Here is a 20153-nt window from a genome sequence, read left to right on the forward strand (position 1 = left end):
TATAAGAAGCGGAAGATGAGCGGGAGCAGCACAGTAATGGTGGAGGTGACGTGAGCTCCTCACCAGATGAGACGCGTCCAGCACTCCCCCTGCTCTGTCCTCCATCTTGTGGGATCGGCAGCTCCGGGTTCGCTGAGGCGTTACTTCTCTTTCCCGGGAGGTCGCTGAGGTCACCACCGTCCTAAAGCTCCTGTCGGGGACACTCCTCCGAGCAGCCCGCCACTGACCGGCCCCTGCGGACAGCAGCACAGTGTCAGACGGCAGCGGTGGATGGAGGCGGTAGCACCGTCACAGGCGAGCGCTGGTGGCCGGACACCATAAACGGTGTAAAAAACTTTTCTGAACTTTCCGGACGGCCGCGGATTTACCTCCATTACTGGCTCGGATGAGGCTCCTGGCCGGGAAGTTACCGGAGACGCAGAGAGGAGCGGCGTCCATCCTGGGCAGCCCTGAGACCAAAGAGGAGACAAAGAAAACAACAACAAATAAAGAAATGTCTGTGTGCAGCCAGGATATAGGTGTATACAGGGCCGATCCTCCGCTACCTGTGCAGCCGATATGTCCGACCTCCCCTCACCGCTCCCGGGGACCATGGAGCCCAGTGTCCTTGTCTCCTAGCAACAAGAGACGCTCTCAAGTTACCAATAATTCCCGGAACTACAACTCCCGACACCCTCCCCGCTTTACGGCCTATGACGTCATCACGCCCTTTACCGCCTAGCTTCCGAGAAGGGAAAAAAGAATAAGGGGCGTGGCCGGAAGACTTGATAGCGACCAATCAGCGCTTGCCAGGTCAAAACACAGAGGGATGAGACAAGATGGCGGCGAGAGGCGGCAAGAACGGTCTCCTGGAGAAAGTAAGGGGGGCTCGGGGTGTCAGGCTGAGAGACCCCCGAGATTAGGCTCGGTTATTCCTCAGAGGAGGGGTTGTCGGTCACATGACGGGGAGTTAACCCCTTACACACTGGGTATGGGATGCAGTGAGGGGTCCCCGCCATTAGGGGTCCTGTATGTCACAGAGGTGTCTTCCCACACTGATGATGGAAACTGTCAGCATGTCCACGCCAGGTACAAGTGTGACGGACCCTCAGCTGTGCCCCCATTACCTCCTCCTCTCTGCTTTTCCCCTTTGCTCCTCTTTTTGGTGACCTGTTTTGTGTTTCCCCAGAGCTGTGCCATTGCTCGGTTATTGGTTTGTACTGTTGAACGACGCCATTGATTTTACCTCAGAATGTGCCGGAAAATCCAAATGCGGAGAAACTGCAAAAAAGTTATTTTTTTTTTAACCTCGTCATGACCGGAGGTATTTTTTTTTCTTTTGCTCCCAGGCTCCTTCCCAGAGCCATGTCTTCTATTTTTCTGTCAATATGGCCGTGTGATTTCAGCTTTTATATTTTTTTTTTTCCACTTTTGGCATGTTTCGATAGCCTCCATGGGAGTCTAGAAGCTGCCGTTACCTGATCAGCTCTGCTATGTACCTGTATGTAGCAGAATACCTCACTTGCTATGAGCGCCGACCACCACCGGGCGGCGCTCACAGCAATCCCCGGCAGTGACAACCATAGACGTCTCCATGAGACCTCCGGATCGGTGACCTGCGATCACGTGATGCGTGCCACCGATGGGCGGATTTCCAGCATGATTGCCGGTATCGCATGTTAAATGCCGCTGTCAGAGTTTGGGTGGATTGGCCGATGTCAGAAAGTGGATAATTTACCATAATCACTAAATGCTATAACCGAGCCGCCGCTGTGATTCTCCCGGTCATTGCGAGTTCACAGACACCAAACATCTATTGTTTTTTTATATAATTGGTTAAAAAACCATTACAAAGCAAGATGCTTTTTTTCTCCCCCTTCTGAGACCCGTAACTTTCCCATTTTTCGGGATTTGGGGCCGAGTGAGGACTTATGATTTGCGCCCCGAGCTGATGACCTCATGGTGTAGGTACGATCTGTTAATTGCCGTTATTGCAATGTTGCTGCAGCCAAAAAAACATAATTTTGGTGTTTTGATTTTTTTTTTTCGGGTTGCTCTGTTTGCCGATCGGATTCATAGAATCGTAGAGTTGGAAGGGACCTCCTGGGCCATCTGGTCCAACCCCCTGCTCAAAGCAGGATTCGCTAAATCATCCCAGTCAGATGTCTGTCCAGCCTCTGTTTGAAGACTTCCATTGAAGGAGAACTCACCACTTCTCGTGGCAGCCTGTTCCACTCATTGATCACTCTAACTGTCAAAAAGTTTTTTCTAATATCTAATCTGTGTCTCCTCCCATTCAGTTTCATCCCATTGCTTCTAGTCTTTCCTTGTGCAAATGAGAATAAAGTTGATCCTTCTACAATGTGACAGCCGTTTAGATATTTGTAGACAGCTATTAAGTCTCCTCTCAGTCTTCTCTTTTGCAAACTAAACATTCCCAAATCCTGCAACCTTTCCTCATAAGACAGGGTTTGCAGACCGGTCACCATTCTGGTCGCTCTTTTCTGAACTTGCTCCAGTTTGTTGATGTCTTTTTTAAAATGTGGTGCCCAAAACTGGACACAATATTCCAGATGAGGTCTGACCAAAGAGGAGTAGAGGGAAATAATGACTTCACGTGATCTAGACTGTATGCTTCTGTTAATACATCCTAGAATTGCATTTGCCTTTTTTGCTGCTGCATCACACTGTTGACTCATATTCAGTCTGTGATCTATTAGTATACCCAAGTCTTTTTCACATGTGCTGTCACTTAGCCCTATTCCTCCCATTCTATATATGCTTTTTTTATTTTTATTGCCCAGATGTAGTACTTTGCATTTCTCCCTGTTAAAAACCATTCTGTTAGTTGCTGCCCACTTCTCCAGTTTATTTAAATCTTTTTGAATCCTCTCTCTCTCTTCTCTAGTATTAGCTATCCCTCCTAGCTTTGTGCCATCAGCAAATTTAATCAGTTTACCCTCAATTCCTTCATCTAAATCGTTGATAAAGATGTTGAACAATACAGGGCCCAGGACAGAGCCCTGTGGTACCCCACTTGAGACATTCTTCCAACTGGATGTGCAGCCATTTACGACCACTCTTTGGGTCCGATCACTAAGCCAGTTATGAATCCACCTAACAGTTGCCTTGTCCATTCCATACTTAGTCATTTTTTCAATAAGGATTGTATGAGAGACTTTGTCAAATGCTTTGCTGAAGTCTAGATATACTATATCTACAGCATTTCCTTGATCCACCCAATCAGTGATACCGTCATAGAAGGAAATTAAGTTAGTCTGACATGACTTATTAGTTAGAAACCCATGCTGACTCTGTTTAATCACTTCATTCTTATCCAGGTATTGACATACATGTTGTTTAATAATTTGTTCAAAGATCTTTCCTGGTATAGAAGTCAGACTCACCGGCCTATAGTTGCCTGGGTCCACCTTCTTCCCCTTTTTGAAGATAGGAACAACATTTGCTCTTCTCCAGTCTTCTGGCACTTCTCCTGTTCTCCAAGAATTTTCAAAGATTATGGAGAGGGGTTCAAAAATTTCTTCTGCTATCTCCTTCAGTACTCTGGGGTGTAATTCATCTGGACCTGGAGACTTGAATTCATTTAGGTTAGCTAAGTGTTTCCTCACTATCTTTCTGTTTATAGATATCCTGGATTCTTCTATTCCCTTAATAGGACAGTGAATAACAGTTGATGTTGCATTTCCTTTCTGAGAGAAAACAGATGCAAAATAGGAATTTAAAAGTTCAGCCTTCTCAACATCCTGTCTTACCATTTCATCATTTTCATCCTGTAAAAATCCTATAGCATCTTTGACTTTTCTTTTACTTTTGACATATCCCCAAAATCCTTTATTATTGCTTTTGACATCTCTTGCAAGCCTCAGTTCATTTTCAGCTTTAGATAATCTGATTTGTGCCCTGCAGGTTCTGCAGACAGCATTATATTCTTCTTTAGATATGCCTCCCTCTTTCCATTTTATAAACATTTTTTTTCTTCCTTTTTAGCATGTGCTTAAGTTCTGTGTTCATCCATCCTGGTTTCCTTAAATGCTTCCTATTCTTCCCTCTTTTCGGAATTGTTAACAACTGTGCTTTGAGAATTTCATTTTTCAAGATTTCCCATCCTTCCTGGACATTTTTGTCTTTAAGGATATCCAGCCATTGGATCCCTCCAATTCTCTTTCTGAATCCCTTAAAATCTGCCTTTCTGAAATCTAACCTTGACGTCTGAGTCTTCACAGGTCTTCCACCTCTAGTTATCCAAAATTCTAAAATAGCATGGTCGCTACCTCCTAGGGTCCCAGCCACTTTTACCTCCTCAACCATTTCCTCCCTGTTTATAAGGATTAGATCCAAGGTAGCAGTTCCCCTTGTTTTCTCCCTTACCTTTTGGAAGATAAAGTTGTCAGCAAGAGAGGATAAGAATTTCCTTGACCTGTTAGTTTTGCCTGAGAGAGATTCCCAACAAATGTCTGGATAGTTGAAATCTCCCATGACAACTATGTCACATTTTTTGGAGAACTTGGCCTTCTGATGCATAAAGAGTTCATCTATATCTTCGGCTTGCACAGGCGGCCTGTAGTAAATGCCTACAATGGTGTCCTTTCCATTGTTCTGTCCTTGTATTCTTACCCAAACAGTTTCCACAGAACTCCCAGTCTCTGAAGCTTCAATCTCTGTGCAGATATACGCGTTTCGAACATACAATGCGACACCCCCTCCTCGTTTATCAAGTCTGTTTCTTGCAAATAAGTTGTATCCTTCTAGTCTTGTATTCCAATCATGTGTATTGTCCCACCAAGTTTCAGTGATTCCAATGACATCATATTTCTTTTCCTGTGTTAGTAGTTCCAATTCTCCTTGTTTGTTGCCCATGCTTTGTGCATTAGTATAGAAACATTTTAGTTTGTGATTGGTTTCTCTTTCTCCAATATTTTTATTAATTAGATTCTTTCGTCTTTGTTTTTCCTTTCCACTTCTAATAGCAGAGTTCTCAATAGCATTTGTCAGGTGTATGGCTTTTTCTGGTCTTTTGCTTCCCTTCCCATGTTGTTCTAGTTTAAAGCTCTCCTTACAAGTGTAGCAAGGCGACTTCCAAATACATGTTTTCCAGTCTTCGTAAGGTGCACCCCATCTCTAGCAAGTAGTCCATCGTATAAGTAGTTCACTCCGTGATCCAGAAATCCAAATCGTTGCTGACGGCACCATCGACGTAGCCAGTTGTTCACCTGCAGAATCTTATTCCACCTCCTTGTTCCATGGCCATCCACTGGGAGGATGGAAGAGAAGACCACCTGCGCTCCCAGTTCTTTCACTTTCTTGCCTAAGTCTTCAAAGTCTCTGCAGATGATTTCCAGGTCGTTTCTTGCGGTGTCATTTGTCCCCACATGTAGTAGCATGTCTTTTTTTTTTTTTTTTTTTATTTTGGGGCATTTCTGCAAGATATGTATATTTTATATCTTTTTTCTTTTATTTTTAAGAGAGGGGGGGAGAATTTAAACTCTTGTATTTTTTTTTTTTTTTTTCTCCCTATTTTTTAAAAATCTTTTTCTCACTTTTTATGGTTTCAATGGTCCCCTAAGGAGACAGGAAGCTGTAATCGTTCCATCGCCTGAGCTGTGCATGGAGCATCAGCCCTACTATGTATGGAGAAAATGAGCACCGCCTGTGAGTGCCGGACACAAGCCGACGTACACATGAGGTTGGTAATGACAGGCACGGGGGGCCATCTGCAGACCCCGTTCTGTCATGCCAACTTACGAGTGTCCTGGGATCATGGTGCCGATGGCGGCACCTGCAGCATTTTTTAGATCGACTGTTTGATCTATATCCTGCAATACTTCTAACTGAGCTAGTCCCAGGGGGCCGACATGGTTGTCACAGGAGCCTTGCAGGGGCCACAGTAATCCACCGACCGACAAGCCCGACATATAGGATGGACTGCAGCATTTAAATGGTGAAAAGGCGATGACGCGGATCCCTGCTGTCAGTGGCCGGTGCCGGCTGTGTAACGCTGCACTCTCAACTGGTGTCAGAGATGTTAGTTACACAAAGTATATCTGTGAGGGTCGGTGCATACGGTCAGTAATCGCTGCGGGTCGGACGCCGTGTATTTGTGCAGCATCCTGATGTTACAGCATAGTGGATGGATCTCAAGTAATCCCATGTCCACTATGCGTCCACAGACGCCTGCGGAGATGGACGTGCGACTCGTCTTTCCAGACCGCAGCATGTCCATTTCTCTTGCGGAGATGAGATTCTCTGCAAGAGAAATTTCACCCAGAGAATGTATGAGTCGCAGTGAATCCGCATGGTTCAGTGATCACACGCAGATTCACCTGTGTTCCAATAGCTAGCAGCGCTTTGGACGCAGCGAACAAGCGCTGCGATTTTAGCGTTGACAGCTCTGGATCGTCTGCACCCATCCTAAGTTTTCGCATTTTTCAGTGAGGTTGAAGATCAATGAGTTCTGATGGCCGGGACGCCCAACATAAAGCGAGACGCTGTGATATTGGATGGAGGAAGATCCCTCTAAGTTTTACTTTAGAAGGTGAACGTCTCCTTTATATGGAGCTGAGGCACTCGTTACTGCCGTGTCAGACGTCCATCTCAGGGCTGGCGATTGTTCCCCTTATTTACCTTGTACATTGATGGTGGGTAACCCCCGTAGCAGCGTACACTTGGGGACTGTCCTTGTGACGAAAGGGGGCACGACAGGGAACAAGAGGAACCTTCTCACCAATATATGGACCATACATCCTGCTCCAGTCTACTACAGAGAACCTCTATCATACTGCTGAGACCAAATCATTTTTTAATTGACCACTGGTATGCACAAGCACTTTATGTACGTAGTTCTGTGTCACTTTTTTGTCCAGAGTTATTTTAATATTAATGAATTATAAGTTACTCTAAAAGCTATACTCCGTTTGATTGTTCTTTGCCCCAATCGCTCAACTCCATGGATTTATCTCATAGACTATTGACTCCTCAGTCACAGGCAAGTGATACGGCAGTGATAATGTCGTGAGAGGGGAATGCGCAACCATCCATGCAAAAGTGTAAGGGCCTGAGCAGTAAAGCGGGTAAAAATTGCAGGGTTGTCCCTGGTACACGATTGTTTAGCTAAATCCGAAATTACAAGCTCGATAAGAGGCAGCAGTCCTATGTAACAATCACCGCTTCTATTCATCATGTCCTAAACCTGTTTGTTCTTGCAGTGGAAAATTGATGACAAGCCAGTAAAAGTTGACAAGTGGGACGGATCTGCTGTGAAGAACTCTCTGGACGATGCGGCCAAGAAGGTAGCAAGGATCTGAAACTCGCACAATAATTACTATGATACTGCCCCCTATGTACAAGAATATAACTACTATAATACTGTCCCCTATGTACAAGAATATATCTACTATAATACTGCTCCTATGTACAAGAAGATAACTACTATAATACTGCTATATACAAGAATATAACTACTATAATACTGCCCCTATGTACAAGAATATGACTACTATAATACTGTCCCTATGTACAAGAAGATAACTACTATAATACTGCTATATACAAGAATATAACTACAATAATACTGCTCCTATGTACAAGAATATATCTACTATAATACTGCTATGTACAAGAATATATCTACTATAATACTGCTCCTATGTACAAGAATATAACTACTATAATACTGCTCCTATGTACAAGAATATAACTATTATAATACTGCTCCTATGTACAAGAATACAACTACTATAATACTGCTCCTATGTACAAGAATACAACTACTATAATACTGCTCCTATGTACAAGAATACAACTACTATAATACTGCTCCTATGTACAAGAATACAACTACTATAATACTGCTCCTATGTACAAGAATATAACTACTATAATACTGCCTCTATGTACAAGAATATAACTACTATAATACTGCTCCTATGTACAAGAATATAACTACTATAATACTGCCCCCTATGTACAAGAATATAACTACTATAATACTGCTCCTATGTACAAGAATATAACTACTATAATACTGCTCCTATGTACAAGAATATAACTACTATAATACTGCCTCCTATGTACAAGAATATAACTACTATAATACTGCTCCTATGTACAAGAATATAACTACTATAATACTGCTCCTATGTACAAGAATATAACTACTATAATACTGCCCCCTATGTACAAGAATATAACTACTATAATACTGCTCCTATGTACAAGAATATAACTACTATAATACTGCTCCTATGTACAAGAATATAACTACTATAATACTGCCTCCTATGTACAAGAATATAACTACTATAATACTGCTCCTATGTACAAGAATATAACTACTATAATACTGCTCCTATGTACAAGAATATAACTACTATAATACTGCCCCCTATGTACAAGAATATAACTACTATAATACTGCCCCCTATGTACAAGAATATCACTACTATAATACTGCCCCCTATGTACAAGAATATAACTACTATAATACTGCTCCCTATGTACAAGAATATATCTACTATAATACTACCCCTATGGACAAGGATATATCTAGTATAATTTTGCCCACTATGGACAAGAGAAGCCCTGGACTATGGCCTCTGGAGGCCCTGAGTGTTATAATATTGTGTTTGGAGCCGTGGCTAGGATAAATCCGTTGTCTTCCTGCCTGTATATATGTATATGACACGTCAGATGGTAGCAGCATTGATTTAGGCCACTTTCATCAGTTCCAGCCTTCGTGTTGTGATGAGAGGCCGCCTCCTGGTGGCGCCCTCTGGAGGTGTAATTCCCTTTTTCTGGATCTTCTGTGCTCTTCCTCCCTCAGGTTCTCCTGGAGAAGTACAAGTACGTGGAGAACTTCTGCCTGATTGACGGCCGCCTCATCATCTGCACCATCTCCTGTCTGTTCGCCATCGTAGCCTTGGTGTGGGATTATCTTCATCCCTTCCCAGAATCTAAGCCCGTTCTTGCCTTCTGCGTTATCTCATATCCTTTTTGCCGCCCGTCTCTTGTGGGTGTAAGATGAAGGTTTCCATTCACTGACACTGACCCGAGATCTTACAATGGAGAAGACATTGTGGCGCTTTACTTGTTATTCTTTCCATGAAGTGGTAATTAATCCTGACTCTCAAGGTCTCTGCTTGCTGTCAGTGAATATCACGTTTCCATCCAGAACTTACAAGCCTGTCTTGGTATGCTGGGACTTGTAGTCTGTGTTTCCCTTAACCCTCGGTCACTTATTTCCTGATGATGGGCGTCCTCACCGTTTATACCTCATACAAGGAGAAGAGCATTTTTCTGGTCGCCCACAGAAAAGACCCGGCAGGAATGGACCCGGATGATATCTGGCACCTGTCCTCTAGTCTGAAAAGGTGAGCAGTGACGTCCGACACCTGCCGTTCCCGACTATTAGTAGTTGTCAGGTGTGATACCTGTCCATCATAAAGACTGATGGCAGCACAGCCGAAGGATTAAAGCATGCATGATCAGTGGGCGGAGGGGGACAACACTTATGGCTTCCTCTCTCACTGGTCATGGGGGTGTACAATTTGCTTTCTCTGGGGGATGAGACTGAACTTGTGAGATGTCTGCGTATTGGGGGCTAGACTCCCGGGCTTTATCTGGGGCAAGACTGGTGGCACTCACTGGAGTTTACGGTGTGGCTCACGGGCGGCACTTGCTGGGGTTTAGGGGTGGCACATTGGCACCTGCAAGCACTGCCACTCACTGGAATTTAGGGTGGGACACGTTGTGTGGTGGAGGCTTGTACTTTTAGTGGTTGGAGGGTGGCACTCGCTGGGCTTTAGTGCGTGACTAGACAACTTTTTCTAGGATTTTGGGTTGGGGCTTTGTTTGGGGGTTGGGTGTGGGACTGGCATTTTTTTTTGGCTGGGGGTTTGGGGCTGACCTGGTGGAATTAGTCTGGGTGATGGGTGCGGGACTCGCAGGCTTTGTCTATGGTGGGTTGGTGGCAGGGCTCGCAGGCTTCGTGTGGGGATGGGGGCAGCCCTTGTGGAATTTGTCTGGGGCATGAGGTTGGGGCTTGCGGGCTTTGTTTTCGAGGTTTGGGTGTGACTGGCGTGCTTTTTCTGGGGGTTGGGTGCGGGACTCGCTAACTTCATATGTGGGGTTTGAGGGCGGGACTCGCAAGTTTCGTGTGTGGTGTGAGGGCAGCACTAGCGGGCGTCGTATATGGGATGGGGGCACCCCTTGCGGGCTTTGTCTGGGAAGGGAGTGGGACTCACAGGTTTTGTCTTAGGGTTTGGGTGGGACCGGTGGACTTTGCCTAGGGAAGGGGGTGGGACTCGCAGACTGCTTTGTCTGGGGGTTGGGGGCGGGACTTGCGAACTTTGTGTGTGGTTGGGGGGTGTGACTCGCTGGTTTCGTATGGGTGATGGGCAGCACTTGCAGGCTTTGTGTAGGGAATAGAGTTGGGACTCACGGCCTTCGTCTGGGGGATGGGGCAGCACTTGTGGGCTTTGTCTGGGGGATGATATGGGACTCAAGCTTTGTCTGGGGGATGGCGCAGCACTCGCGGGCTTTGGGGGATGGAGGTGGGACTTGCCGGCTTTGGGGGATGGAGGTGGGACTTGCAGGCTTTGGGGGATGGAGGCGGGACTCGCGGGCTTTCCCCAGCCTTACCCCATTTTCCTGACATCTCGCCCTTTCCGCCAGGTTCGATGATAAGTACACCCTGAAGGTCACCTTCGTCAGCGGCCGGAACAAGCAGCAGCGTGACGCTGAGTTCACCAGATCCATCGCCAAGTTCTTCGATGAAAGCGGCACGTTAGTCATGGACTTGTTCGAGCCTGAAGTCTCCAAACTCCACGACAGTCTGTCCTCCGAGAAGAAGATGAAATAGGATGGCCCTGCCACATGTCTACGCTGAGAGGGATATCGCAGAACCGACGCCACCCTGCAGGAACGTCTCCCCACCCCACACCCCCCGAGGGGCGTTATACAGGGGCTCTGTATCCCGCTTGCCTCAGAGCCCGGGGGACATGGATCTGTGAGATATCGCCGCTTATCTGGTAGATTCCTTATCGGGTAACCCCTCTATTATACCACCAGCTGCTTTACAGGTCGTCTACTCCAGTCACCTCCAGAGCTGCATTCACAATTGTGCTGGTCCATGCTGTTTGCTACACCCCAATCCCATTCAGAGCTGCACTCGTATTACTGCTGTTACATCGTGGCTTGTATGCCTTGCATTGGCGATTCCACTGTTACACCCGCTGTACTCTAGTCACCTCCCAAGCTGCAATCACAATTCTGCATTGCGGGAGTGGAACTGAGCATAGGGGGGGGCGGGGTTTAGGTGCCCTGGGCATATCCCGGATCGCCTTCCTGCAGCAGAGTGCTGCCAGTTGTGGCTGCAGCTTTCGGTGTAACTGGAGTATAAAGACGAAACTGTGAGTTCAGGACAACCCCATTATCTATAGGCCCCCAACTCCTAAATTAGACCCAAATCAGATGACGGTTACTTGGGGCACAGTATCACCCACCCGCCCCCTGCACCACTGAGCCCACTGTTCACAACAACTTCTATCCATTCCAGCAGAAAGGCTCCTGCTTCTTTTTTTTTTTTTTTTCTCTCGTTGCACCCGCTCTGTCACACTCAATATGGCCGCCATGTGGAGGGGGTCGTCACCCCGAATTCTAAGAGCCGCCTCTGTAGTCTGTACTTTCTCTGCGGCCAGCACCCATCTCTCCTAGAGACTGATGAAGAGGATGACTCAAGGACTTTTATGGATGGCCCCTTTAAAGTTCTGGCTCCGCCCACGATTGCCGGTAAAATTACGACTTTTCCACGGCCCCCTATCCTTCTAAAGGGGTCAAAAAAAATCTGCAAGCCGCCCCAGCCTTATAGGGGTTGTGCAGGATTCAAAAACAAAGCTACTGTCCGGAAAGAGTGCCACCCCAGGATGCAGATTGTGTCCGGTATTGCAGCTTTGCATTACTAAAGTGTATGGGACTGAGCTGCAACACCGGACACAACCTGCACTAATGTTAAGTGCTGAATATGCAGCAGGCGGGGAAAGAACATGGGGCTTTGTTTTTACTATTTTTTTTTTTTTTTTTCAGCAGATAAAATATATAATTAACCCTTCATACGTCCACTCTGTGTCGTCAGTAGAAGGCTCGGCACAGTGCCACCTATAGATGCTAGCGGATAGGACGTCAGTTCTCAGCCAGAGCCGCACGCTCCATAGAAAACCCCACCACTTTTCTTTATTTCTAGTTTGGTTTTTTTTCTGTTCTTTTATTTATTTGATGGAATTTTTGTTTTATCGTACATCGTGAGAAGGGTGAAATAATTCCACAAGAGACGAGCGGCTCAGCCCTGTGTGTGCGACGCCGCGCTCTGTCTGCAGGCCGATCACTATCATTGTAATCAATAAAAGGAAGAAGCATTTTGCGATCTGTTGTCCGTCTCCGCTCACCGCCCGCTTCTGCCATTCTGGATCCTGTCTGACACTGCAGGGTTTTTGTAAGACAATTTTTTTTTTCCCAAAAAAAAAAAAGAGAGAAAAAAAGCAAAACGTCCTACTGTCACTGGTGCGCGGCCATGAGGGCTGGGTAATTATATATATATATATATATATATATATATATATATATATATATATATATATTATATACACTGCAGAGCTCCCCCTAGTGGTGACTGCAGACAGGATCTTATCATGTATCTCTCTATACAGGGAGCTCTGTTATGAATGAGTCACCGTAGGAGGCAAAAACAGAAATACTAGCTAAGTCCAGAAAACCAGAGAAGTTGGCAGCTATCGGATTGCAGACCCCTGAACCTATCAAAAACAACTAGCAGTAGCCGTGGGGGGGGGTTCCTACGGTGCCCTAGACCCATCGATCACAGCCGGAGAACTACATAGCCTAAAGACAGAAAGGGAAATCTCAACTTCCCCAGAGCAGACCCCAAAGTAATAGGCAGCCCCCAACATATAATGACGGTGAAGCAAGATGAAATAAACACTCACACAGATAGAAAGATAGCTTGGGCCCCATCATTTGCTCAGCCTAAATAAATAGGACAGGATAGGAAAGCTGCTGTCTGCAATCCGCCAAAAACCCTATCAAAACAAGGGCCAACCGGCTGATAGGGAAAAAGGCCCTGAAGACGCTAGGCTTCAAAAAAACTATATCAGCACTCAGGTATTTTCTGAAGACAGAGCAAAAAGGAATTCAACTCACCCCAGCAGGCAATGGCAGAAATTCAGAAAAACAAGGCAAAACACAAATGCAAGAAGCAGAGCAGAAAACTTAGCTTTTGAGGAGCAGGAATCAGACTGGTCTCCTAGAATCCCTCAGAGAGATCACCAGCAAGGCAGAAGGGCGTCGGCTGCCTTATATCCAGTCAGCAATTCCCGTCACCCAGTCATCATCATCATACCCAGGTGCTTGGTAATCAGCCTCACTACCTTCCTTCACCAGAAGAGGGAGTTCATCAGACCTCAATGGTGAAGGGGAAAATGAACTCACAACAGAGCTCCCTCTAGTGGTGACTGCAGATAGGATCTTATCATGTATCTCTGTATACAGGGAGCTCCCCCTAGTGGTGGCTGCAGACAGGATCTTATCATGTATCTCTGTATACAGGGAGCTCCCCCTAGTGGTGGCTGCAGACTGGATCTTATGTATCTCTGTATACAGGGAGCTCCCCCCTAGTGGTGACTGCAGACAGGATCTTATCATGTATCTCTGTATACAGGGAGCTCCCTCTAGTGGTGACTGCAGACAGGATCTTATGTATCTGTATACAGGGAGCTCCCTCTAGTGGTGACTGCAGACTGGATCTTATCATGTATCACTGTATACAGGGAGCTCCCCCTAGTGGTGGCTGCAGACAGGATCTTATCATGTATCTCTGTATACAGGGAGCTCCCCCTAGTGGTGGCTGCAGACTGGATCTTATGTATCTCTGTATACAGGGAGCTCCCCCTAGTGGTGACTGCAGACTGGATCTTATCATGTATCTCTGTATACAGGGAGCTCTGTTATGAATGAGTCACCGTAGGAGGCAAAAACAGAAATACTAGTTAAGTCCAGAAAACCAGAGAAGTTGGCAGCTATCGGATTGCAGACCCCTGAACCTATCAACGACAACTAGCAGTAGCCGTGGGGGGTTCCTACGGTGCCCTAGACCCCTCGATCACAGCCGGAGAACTACATAGCCTAAAGACAGAAAGGGAAATCTCAACTGCCCCAGGGCAGACCCCAAAGCAATAGGCAGCCCCCAACATATAATGACGGTGAAGCAAGATGAAAAAAACACAGAAAGATAGCTTGGGCCCCATCATTTGCTCAGCCTAACTAAATAGGACAGGATAGGAAAGCTGCTGTCTGCAATCCACCAAAAACCCTATCAAAACAAGGGCCAACCGGCTGATAGGAAAAAGGCCCTGAAGACGCTAGGCTTCAAAAAGACTATATCAGCACTCAGGTATTTTCTGAAGACAGAGCAAAAAGGAATTCAACTCGCCCCAGCAGGGAATGGCAGAAATTCAGAAAAACAAGGCAAAACAAAACACAAATGCAAAAAGTAGAGCAGAAAACTTAGCTTTTGAGGAGCAGGAATCAGACTGGTCTCCTAGATTCCCTCAGAGAGATCACCAGCAAGGCAGAAGGGCGTCGGCTGCCTTATATCCAGCCAGCAATTCCCGTCACCCAGTCATCATACCCAGGTGTTTGGTAATCAGCCTCACTACCTTCCTTCACCAGAAGAGGGAGTTCATCAGACCTCAATGGTGAAGGGGAAAATGAACTCACAACAGTACCTCCCCCTTGAGGAGGGGTCACCGAACCCTCATCCACGCCACCAGGGCGATCAGGGTGAGCCCGATGAAAGGCACGCACCAATCTTTTGGCATGAATATCAGAGGCAGAGACCCAGGAATTATCCTGACCATAACCCTTCTACTTAACCAAATACTGGAGTCTCCATCTAGCCAGACGGGAATCCAGTATCTTCTCTACTTCATATTCCATGTTACCTTCAACCAATACAGGGTCCGGAGGTGCCACCCCTGGAACAACAGGTTCAACAAACCTCTTCAACAAGGACTTATGAAACACATTATGGATTTTAAATGTGACAGGAAGAGCCAACCGAAAAGAGACCGGATTAATAATCTCCAAAATCTTGTAAGGTCCAATAAATCTAGGCTTAAACTTAGGAGAAGCCACCTTCATAGCAATATTTTTTGATGATAACCAAACCATATCACCAACCTTAAACTGGGGACCAATGGTCCTATGTCGGTTGGAAAACCGCTGGGCCTTTTCCTGGGAGAGAGATGACTTATCCACCACTTGGTCCCAGATCTGGTGCATTCTCTCCACCACAGTGTCAACACCTGGGCAGGCAGAAGGCTCCACCTGCCCTGAAGAAAATCGAGGATGAAACCCAAAGTTACAAAAAAAAGGTGACATCAAAGTGGCAGAACTAGCTCTATTATTTAAAGCAAATTCGGCCAAGGGCAAAAATGAAACCCAATCATCCTGATCAGCGGAAATAAAACATCTCAAATACGACTCCAAGGTCTGGTTTGTTCTTTCCGTCTGCCCATTGGTCTGAGGGTGAAAAGCAGAGGAGAAGGACAACTGAATTCCCAGCTTGGAACAGAAAGTCCTCCAAAATCTAGACACAAACTGAACTCCTCTGTCAGATACAATGTTCTCAGGAATCCCGTGCAAGCGAACCACCTGTTGCAAAAACAGGGGCACCAACTCAGAGGAAGATGGCAACTTAGTGAGTGGTACAAGATGAACCATCTTAGAGAACCTATCACAAATCACCCAAATAACAGTCATTCTCTGAGAGACAGGCATATAAGAGATGAAATCCATTGAAATATGGGTCCAGGGCCTCCTGGGGAGCGGCAAAGGCATCAACAACCCACTAGAGCGAGAACAAGTTTTAGACCGGGAGCAAGTCCCACAGGACTGCACAAAATTCCTGACATCACGAGACAAGGCGGGCCACCAAAAAGACCGACTCACCAGATCTCTAGTACCAAAAATACCTGGATGACCAGCCAATGCAGAGCAATGAACTTCAGACATCACCCTCTTCCTCTGGTCAGGAACATACAACTTTCCACTGGGACAACGCTCAGGTTTGTCCTCCTGGAACTCTTCCAGAGCACGTCTCAAATCGGGCGAGATGGCAGAAAGAACTACCCTCCTCGCCTAAGATGGTAGCAGGCTTGGTCACCACAAGAGAATCAGCAAGAAGCTCCTAGAGAGAGCGTCAGCCTTGCCATTCTTAGTGCCAGGAAGAAAAGAGACCACAAAATCAAAACGTGTAAAAAACAAGGCCCACCTAGCCTGTCTAGGGTTCAAGCGTTTGGCCGACTCCAGGTAAATCAAATTCTTGTGGTCAGTGAGGACCACGACTTGATGTTTAGCTCCCTCCAACCAATGTCTCCACTCCTCAAATGCCCATTTCATGGCCAACAGTTCCCGATTCCCCACATCATAGTTACGTTCAGATGGAGAGAAATTTCAGGAAAAGAAAGCACAGGGATTCATTTTAGATGTTACAGGATCTTTTTGGGACAAAACAGCTCCTGCACCAATCTCAGAAGCGTCCACCTCTACCTGGAACGGGAGTGAGACATCAGGTTGCCGCAAAACCGGGGCAGAAGTGAATCTTCGCTTCAGCTCCTGAAAGGAAGAAACAGCCTCCGGAGACCAATTCAACACATCTGCACCCTTCTTAGATCAGTCAATGGCTTGGCAATACTAGAAAATTTTGCTATAAATTTCCGATAAAAATTAGCAAAACCAAAAAACTTCTGGAGGGCCTTCAAAGAAGTGGGCTGAACCCAATCATAAATGGCCTGTACCTTGGCCGGGTCCATTTCAATAGTTGACGGAGACAAAATAAATCCCAAAAAAGAAATCCTCTGTACCCCAAAAAGGCGTTTCGATCCTTTGACATAAAGGGAATTCTCCCTCAAGATCCGGAACACAGTCCGAACATGTTCCACATGAGAATCCCAATCCTTGAAGAAGATCAAAATATCATCCAGATAGATGATCAAAAATTTATCCACAAAGTCTCGGAAAATATCGTTCATGAAGCACTGGAAGACAGAAGGGGCATTAGTGAGCCCAAAAGGCATCACCAGGTACTCAAATGTCCCTCCGGAGTATTAAACGCCGTCTTCCATTCATCCCCATGCTTAATGCGGATAAGATTATACGCCCGTCTGAGGTCAAGCTTGGTAAACCAGCAAGCACCTTTAACTCTGTAGAATAGATCAGAAATCAGGGGTAACAGATACTGATATCTAACAGTAATTTTGTTGAGGGCACGATAGTCAATACAAGGCCTTAATGAACCATCCTTTTTGGCCACGAAAAAAAAAACAGCACCTAAGGGTGACGAGGATGGTCTAATATGACCCTTCTCCAACGCCTCCTTAATATAGGATCACATAGCCTCGTGCTCGGGTACAGATATATTGAAGAGCCGACCCTTGGGAAATTTACACCCCGGGCTCAGTTCAATTGCAAAGTCATAACTCCTATGAGGAGGCAAAGACGCAGACTCATTCTCACTAAATACATCATAAAAGTCCACCAAATAGTCAGGAACATCATGCGACTGAGGAGAGGTGGAAAAAACCGGAGCCTCACTAAGGGCACACCGACAAACCCCAACTCACCACAGACACAGATTTTCAATCCAAAACTGGATTATGAATTTGCAACCAGGGAAACCCCAGAACAATGGTATCATGCAAATTATGCAACACCAAAAATCTGCAATTTTCTTGATGGTCTGGGGCGACCCGCATGACCACCTGGGTCCAAAACTGAGGTTTATTTTTCGCCAAAGGAGTGGCATCAATCCCTCTCAAAGGGATAGGTGTCCGCAGAGGTGTCATTGGAAATCCACAACGTTTAGCAAAATCCAAGTCCATTAGGTTCAGGGCTGCTCCCGAATCCACAAAAGCCTTGGCGGAAAATGTGGACAGGGAGCAGATCAGAGTAATTGCCAGAAGAAACTTAGGTTGAACACCACCCACAGAAAATTTGTGTGCAAAACGTTTCTCTCGTTTAGGACAGACAGAAATAATATGCGAGGCATCTCCACAAAAAAAACACAGCTTATTACGCCTTCTGAACTCCTGACGTTGCTCCCTGAACAAAACTATCACATTGCATAGGTTCAGACACTTGTTCAACAGGTGGCAACACCTCTCGTGCAGTCCTGCGTTCACGTAAACGCCGATCAACCTGAATGGCTAAAGACATAGAATCGTCAAGACCAGAGGGAACAGGAAATCCCACCATAGTATCTTTTACGGCTTCTGACAAACCCTTCCGAAAGAGAGCTGCCAAGGCATTATCATTCCAGGTAGTAAGGACCGCCCACTTTCAGAATTTTTGACAGTACAATTCTGCAGAATCTCGACCCTGGCTCAATGCCAACAGGGTCTTTTCAGCCTGATCAATAGCATTAGGTTCGTCATACAACAACCCCAAGGCTTGAAAAAATGAGTTCACATTAGTCAGAATAGGATCATCTGGTTTCAAAGAAAACGCCCAATCCTGGGGATCGCCACGCAGCAAAGAGAAGACAATTTTAACCTGCTGCGCGGAGCTCCCTGACGAGTTAGGCTTCAAGGCAAAAAATAATTTACAATTATTTTTGAAATTCAAAAATTTTGATCGATCCCCAAAAAACACATCAGGAGTAGGGATCTTTGGTTCAGCAGCAAGTGAATAAGCAAGGTAGGCGGAAATTCCCCGCACTTCTGCAGCGTGCTGCTCCACATGATCAGACAATTGCTTTATCTCCATTGAGAGAAAAAAAAATTCCCCCTACGGCCTCAGAGATATAGAGGAAAAAATATACACACTTTTTTTTTTTTTTTTACAATTCTCTCCTGCTATTGAGTACCCTAGGATCTGCGGTATGGCGGGTGAGTCTGTTATGAATGAGTCACCGTAGGAGGCAAAAACAGAAATACTAGCTAAGTCCAGAAAACCAGAGAAGTTGGCAGCTATCGGATTGCAGACCCCTGAACCTATCAAAAACAACTAGCAGTAGCCGTGGGGGGGGTTCCTACGGTGCCCTAGACCCCTCGATCACAGCCGGAGAACTACATAGCCTAAAGTCAGAAAGGGAAATCTCAACTTCCCCAGAGCAGACCCCAAAGCAATAGGCAGCCCCCAACATATAATGACGGTGAAGCAAGATGAAATAAACACTCACACAGATAGAAAGATAGCTTGGGCCCCATCATTTGCTCAGCCTAAATAAATAGGACAGGATAGGAAAGCTGCTGTCTGCAATCCGCCAAAAACCCTATCAAAACAAGGGCCAACCGGCTGATAGGGAAAAAGGCCCTGAAGACGCTAGGCTTCAAAAAAACTATATCAGCACTCAGGTATTTTCTGAAGACAGAGCAAAAAGGAATTCAACTCACCCCAGCAGGCAATGGCAGAAATTCAGAAAAACAAGGCAAAACACAACACAAATGCAAGAAGCAGAGCAGAAAACTTAGCTTTTGAGGAGCAGGAATCAGACTGGTCTCCTAGAATCCCTCAGAGACATCACCAGCAAGGCAGAAGGGCGTCGGCAGCCTTATATCCAGTCAGCAATTCCCGTCACCCAGTCATCATCATCATACCCAGGTGCTTGGTAATCAGCCTCACTACCTTCCTTCACTAGAAGAGGGAGTTCATCAGACCTCAATGGTGAAGGGGAAAATGAACTCACAACAGAGCTCCCTCTAGTGGTGACTGCAGATAGGATCTTATCATGTATCTCTGTATACAGGGAGCTCCCCCTAGTGGTGGCTGCAGACAGGATCTTATCATGTATCTCTGTATACAGGGAGTTCCCCCTAGTGGTGGCTGCAGACTGGATCTTATGTATCTCTGTATACAGGGAGCTCCCCCTAGTGGTGGCTGCAGACTGGATCTTATCATGTATCTCTGTATACAGGGAGCTCCCCCTAGTGGTGGCTGCAGAATGGATCTTATCATGTATCTCTGTATACAAGGAGCTCCCTCTAGTGGTGACTGCAGACTGGATCTTATCATGTATCACTGTATACAGGGAGCTCCCCCTAGTGGTGGCTGCAGACAGGATCTTATCATGTATCTCTGTATACAGGGAG

At 45.9% G+C, this 20153-nt stretch overlaps 2 protein-coding genes across 2 annotated transcripts in view; one reads left to right on the top strand and one right to left on the bottom strand.

Moving 5' to 3' along the window:
- The window catches only part of XRRA1 (X-ray radiation resistance associated 1), a 44847-nt gene extending 44218 nt beyond the window's left edge, over window positions 1-629 (bottom strand). Inside the window, exons 1-3 of the mRNA XM_073548523.1 lie at window positions 546-629; window positions 369-449; window positions 64-233 (exon numbers count right to left, since the gene is read on the bottom strand). Coding sequence (XP_073404624.1) covers window positions 64-233; window positions 369-438 — 240 coding nt within the window. The 5' untranslated portion in view covers window positions 439-449; window positions 546-629. The remainder of the gene's footprint in view (window positions 1-63; window positions 234-368; window positions 450-545) is intronic.
- A 76-nt stretch (window positions 630-705) lies between these two features.
- Window positions 706-12415, top strand: SPCS2 (signal peptidase complex subunit 2). The gene is made up of 5 exons (XM_073548524.1): window positions 706-857; window positions 7203-7286; window positions 8819-8978; window positions 9230-9365; window positions 10669-12415. Exons 1-5 carry the CDS (start codon window positions 819-821, stop codon window positions 10853-10855), a joined length of 606 nt encoding a protein of 201 aa, XP_073404625.1. The 5' UTR covers window positions 706-818; the 3' UTR covers window positions 10856-12415.
- The last annotated feature ends 7738 nt before the right edge of the window (window positions 12416-20153 follow it).

The sequence above is a fragment of the Dendrobates tinctorius genome, unplaced genomic scaffold, assembly GCF_039654945.1.
Source record: "Dendrobates tinctorius isolate UK_male_01 unplaced genomic scaffold, ASM3965494v1 ptg000157l, whole genome shotgun sequence".
Taxonomy (NCBI): Eukaryota; Metazoa; Chordata; class Amphibia; order Anura; family Dendrobatidae; genus Dendrobates; species Dendrobates tinctorius.

Bases quoted from the DNA above. Each gene is read 5' to 3' on its own strand.
- SPCS2 (XM_073548524.1), top strand. From the start codon at position 819: ATGGCGGCGAGAGGCGGCAAGAACGGTCTCCTGGAGAAA. The intron at 858-7,202 runs GTAAGGGGGGCT...TTGTTCTTGCAG, and splicing joins AGAACGGTCTCCTGGAGAAA to TGGAAAATTGATGACAAGCC. The intron at 8,979-9,229 runs CATATCCTTTTT...AACCCTCGGTCA, and splicing joins TCTTGCCTTCTGCGTTATCT to CTTATTTCCTGATGATGGGC.